A 5,000-nucleotide genomic window follows, 5' to 3' on the forward strand; every position below is an offset into this window, starting at 1 on the left:
AAAAGCACTTTGTGATGTGCCTGGGTCAGCTATGACCAACATTTATATTTTACAAAAGGAAATTTTTTTATTGGTATACTACTGTACACTTTTTTATGCACTTTGAGATGACTTTTGATGTGCCTGTGTCAGATGTTACCTAATTTAAAAGGAAAACTATAAATAAACTGCTTGTATTTCATTAAGCCTACATTCATTTGTGTTGGTTTGAAATGTGTCATTACCTGGTGCCTAGGCTACTGGCCGCTGAAAATGTCTGGCCCAGCAAAATTTCTTGGTTTTCAAATCTGGCCCAACTGAATTTGTAATTGAATACCCCTGTTCTAGGGTATTTGCCAGATCGTGTTCAGTTTTGGCTTTTCGTATGGACAGAGATATTTTTGTGGTGTGGACAGAGTACGAAAATATCAGCTTAAAAAAATATCCATATACGTGTAGTCCAGACCTTAGTCATGATGGAGGAACTATCGCCAATGACACTGGTGTTAAAAGAGAAAGCGGCAGAGAACACGTTAGGATGTTCCACTGTGATTCAGCGTTTTAGCTGCATTTCTGGCGCATTTTTGAAAATAACTTGAGCCGAGTTCTAAATAAAAACCCTGAGGAGGACCTTGAGTTGACACAGTATGGTTCTGGTTCTGGTCCACAGTTTGTCTTCGCTGAATGACAGGCGTGCAAACGACTTCATCCACTCCAGTACTAAACCGTGTTCCACGTTTACTCACTTTATGAATGCATCTTATTAAAAACAAACAATCACTTTTTAGTTTTCCGAGTTTAGAACGAAACTGGCGTCGGAAATGCATGGCGGTCTGGCGGGAAACAATTCATGCAAATCAATAACACTCCTAACAAGCCGCTAAGCACTGCCTCGTTCATGCTTAATTACCAGGAGCTTAATGAAGGAATAAATCAATGGCGGGCGAACAATGCTCATAGCAGGGCCGATGCACACAGTATACATCAGCATAAAATGTGGAGAATTGGGACAGGGCCATATAGTCCTTCTCCAGTAGTCTGAGACACACACACACACTGCACTGCACTTTACTTTATACCGCACTATCCAATGCACTGTTGTCTGTCCTGTGTTATTGTTGTGTTGTCCTGTTTTTTGATATGTGAAAAAAGTATAAACGCACTTGCTGTGGTGACGAAGCAAATTCCTATATGTGTAATGCATAGTGGCAATAAACGTTATCTCAATCAATCTCAATCTCAATCTCTCAATCTCACACACACACACACACACACACACACACAGAGACATAGACGACACGCACACACACACACACACACACACACACACACACAGAGACGACACACACACACACACACACACACACACACATAGACAACACACACACACACAGACATAGACAACACACACACACACACACACACACACACAGACCACACACACACACACACACACACACACACAGAGACATAGACGACACACCACACACACACACACACACACACACACACACACACACACACACACACACACACACACACACACACACCAGTGCACTAGCCTACATGTGACGTCAAGGAGGCTTATAGTCCAGTCAATCTGTGGTTTAACCCAGGGGAAATTGCAATAGTAATCATTCAAGTTTTTTTGTGATCCCTAGGGACAACCAAATAACATATTAAAAGTCTTAGTCTTAATATTTATTGGATCAAGGTAAATTCAGGGGTCGAAAATGTGGGTTTTTGTGCCAGGCGCAACACAGCCAGTTAATAGGATAAAAAAATCAACTAATAGATATCACCATGAAACTTCACCAGTTAATCACTTACATTAAGACTAACATTTTTTGTATTACAAGTTTTCTGAAATATTATGTTTAAATATGCAAATTAGGCATTATCTAATGAAATATGTGCTAATTTGCATTAGGTCAGGGCTGTTGTTATTATAATGAATTTATCTTCTACACACATTTGGTTTAGCGCAGATGACCATCCCATTGAGGCATGTGTTTGTTTGTTTCAACTGGAGAGACGAGAGCCCGACAACAACAACAACAACAACAACAACAACGACACTACTCCCAGTCCCATTCATCAGCCTGTTTAGAGTTGAGGGGACAAATGTTAGACAATGGCCTCTCTTGGTGAAGATTAATATATTTGCTTACAAAACACACAACGAGTGTGATACCCACTAAGCTTCTCATCGCCGGGGGGAAACCGGATAGTAGATGGCCTCTGTTACTGACCAGCGAAAGGCCAACCTCCTCACAGGCCACTTGTTGAGCTTCGCTGGGTAGACAAAGGTTGTCACACGACCAGATTAAGACTGAACAAGGCCTGCGGTTGTACCGAGGGTCGGATCGCTGGTGCCGGCGAGAAACAGGCCTTCATGAGAGAGTCACTGTGTACACTTAGGGGGGAGGGGGGAGACAGAGAGAGAGAGAGAGAGAGAGAGAGAGAGAGAGAGAGAGAGAGGGAGAGAGAGACAGAGAGAGAGAGGGAGAGAGAGACAGAGAGGAAGAGAGAGAGGGAGAGAGAGACAGAGAGAGAGGTAGAGAGAAACAGAGAGAGACAGAGAGAGAGGGAGACAGAGAGAGAGAGAGAGAAAGAGAGAGAGAGAGAGAGAGAGAGAGAGAGAGAGAGAGAGAGAGAGAGAGAGAGAGAGAGGGAGAGAGAGAGAGAAAGTCTACTCTGCCTGCTCTCCGGTCGTCTGAACAAGACCAGAGATCTTATTATTGATAATGATAATTGACATTGATAATGTCTTTTATGTTTCTGAAATGTCACGGCGATCTCCTCAGTCAGATGTTCTGCTTCAGAATGTCTGCATGTCTCCACGGTGTAGGACAGCGTGTTCATATTTCAAATTTCTGAAGGGTTTCATAATCACACGCCTATAGAGATGTCAGTCCGACCCCCCCCTGCCACTCACACACACACACACACACACACACACACACACACACACACCTCCCAGCGCAGAGAGTACACAGATTCCTGCTTCAGATTCCTGTCAGTCCGTCCCCTCCCTGCCACACACACACACACACACACACACACCTCCCAGCGCAGAGAGTACACAGATTCCTGCTTCTCGCTTCTAACAATAATCAACTTTTCTTTAAGAATTAACCTATTTACATATTTCTTTAATAACGCAGAAAATACATTTCTTTAATAATGCAGAGATAGATTTCTTTAATAACTTTTTTACTTTGTTCGCCAGAGGGCTTTGGTTTCTCCTTGTCTTCCTCTCCAATAACAATAACAATAACACGCTGAAATTATATTTACTATTCCACTTGTGTTGGGCCTAAATATGCAGAGACAGTTCCAAGAACGTGCTGTACTGCATATTGACTCGTGGCGGACACACATAGACGTCCATGTTATGTTATGATATTATAATAAGAGTTATGTTATGATATTATATTATAATAAGAGTTATGTTATGATAGTGTTATGTGTTATGTTCTGAGTTACATCTGACCCCAGATGTTATGATATAAAGTGTACAATCAGAGTTATGTCATGATATAGTATGTATAATCAGGGTTATGTCATGATATAGTATGTATAATCACAGTTATGTCATGATATAGTATGTATAATCACAGTTATGTCATGGTATGAAGTGTATAATCACAGTTATGTCATGATATGAAGTGTATAATCACAGTTATGTCATGATATGAAGTGTATAATCACAGTTATGTCATGATATGAAGTGTATAATCACAGTTATGTTACCTTGACCCCAGCCAACATCCCAGTGGTGGACACACTGAAGTCCAGGTAGGCCAGGGTGTCTGGGTTGGAGGGCTTGTACAACCCGGGGGGCTTCTTCTTTGGCAGGTCATCTAGAGGGGGGGGGGGGGGCAAGACCACCGTTAACAACACGTCACAAGTACTGGACATGGCACATTACTGCTGTGGGTCAATGGTTTAGGTGTGGGTGGTCAAACACATGGTTTTAGGAGTTAGAAGGACATGTTGTGTAGTCCAGGGGAGGCTGGTGGAGGTAGAAATCGGAGGACGGGCTCATTGTAATGTATGGAATGGAATGAGGAATGAGGAATGAGGAATGAGGAATGGTATTAAACGTGTTTCATGCGTTACAATGAGCCCATCCTCCAATGTTTTCCTCCAACAGCCTCCCTGTTACGAGGGGGGTCAGCGAGGACGACTCCCCGATGCCGCCTGCTGGTCAAAGTGCATTACTCTTGCCCTGGACTAATTGCCTAATCATTGTCACCTGTCAGTGTTTGTATGTGTATTTAGGTGTGTCCCTTTTCCCTGTTCCCTTGTCAGTTGTTCGTGCTTGTTGACGTGATGAGAACCCTTGCTTGTCATATGGAAAATACCGTGTCTGCTATTTTGACTCTGTCCGTTCTGTCCTGGAGGACTTTATTTACCTGTCGCTGTTCCCAGGTATAGTGACTGTATATAGTGTTTGTTATTTTCATTGTGTTTGCATTATTCTTGCGGTTAGCTGATGGAGCCTTGATTGCTCTCCTTTTGTTTTGTCGATACGCTAGTTGTTTTGTATCCACTATTATTATTTACTCGTAAACTCAGAGCCTTGCTTGCTCCCCTTTACTTTTGATTCTATATCCTTGTACACAACAGGTTGTGACTGATCATTGCCTATCTCAGTAAAGAGAAACTTATTTTATTACTGTCTCGACCTCCATTCATCTGAGCTGCACCGCACATGGGTCCAACACCATTCTACCTCTAGAACTCTATACCAAAACGTAACACCTCCCCTTATGCATACACCAAATTCTAGTGTTTAGTAAGTAAGTTTGCGCATGTATGCGTTTGCGTGTGTGAAATAGTAAAATGTGTGTGTGTGTGTTATATGTGTGTGTGTGTGGTACCTGTGTCCAGGACCGGGGGCCAGGTCCGGACGTCGACCGCGGCCGACGCCTCCTTGGACCTCAGCAGCTTGCAGATCCCCTGCGTGGTCATCACACACGCCGAGCGACTCACCTGGACACACACACACACAC

At 43.1% G+C, this 5,000-nt stretch overlaps 1 protein-coding gene across 1 annotated transcript in view; it reads right to left on the reverse strand.

The window, feature by feature from the left end:
- LOC308151557 (disco-interacting protein 2 homolog C-like) overlaps window positions 1-5,000 on the reverse strand; it is a gene marked incomplete at both ends in the record, with an annotated part of 192,654 nt that overhangs the window by 24,594 nt on the left and 163,060 nt on the right. Inside the window, 2 exon segments of the mRNA XM_080524453.1 lie at window positions 3,736-3,845; window positions 4,869-4,980. Of these exon segments, the coding sequence (XP_080380579.1) occupies window positions 3,736-3,845; window positions 4,869-4,980 (222 nt within the window).

Source organism: Nansenia antarctica (genome assembly GCF_963989245.1).
Source record: "Nansenia antarctica genome assembly, chromosome: 2".
NCBI lineage: Eukaryota > Metazoa > Chordata > Actinopteri > Argentiniformes > Microstomatidae > Nansenia > Nansenia antarctica.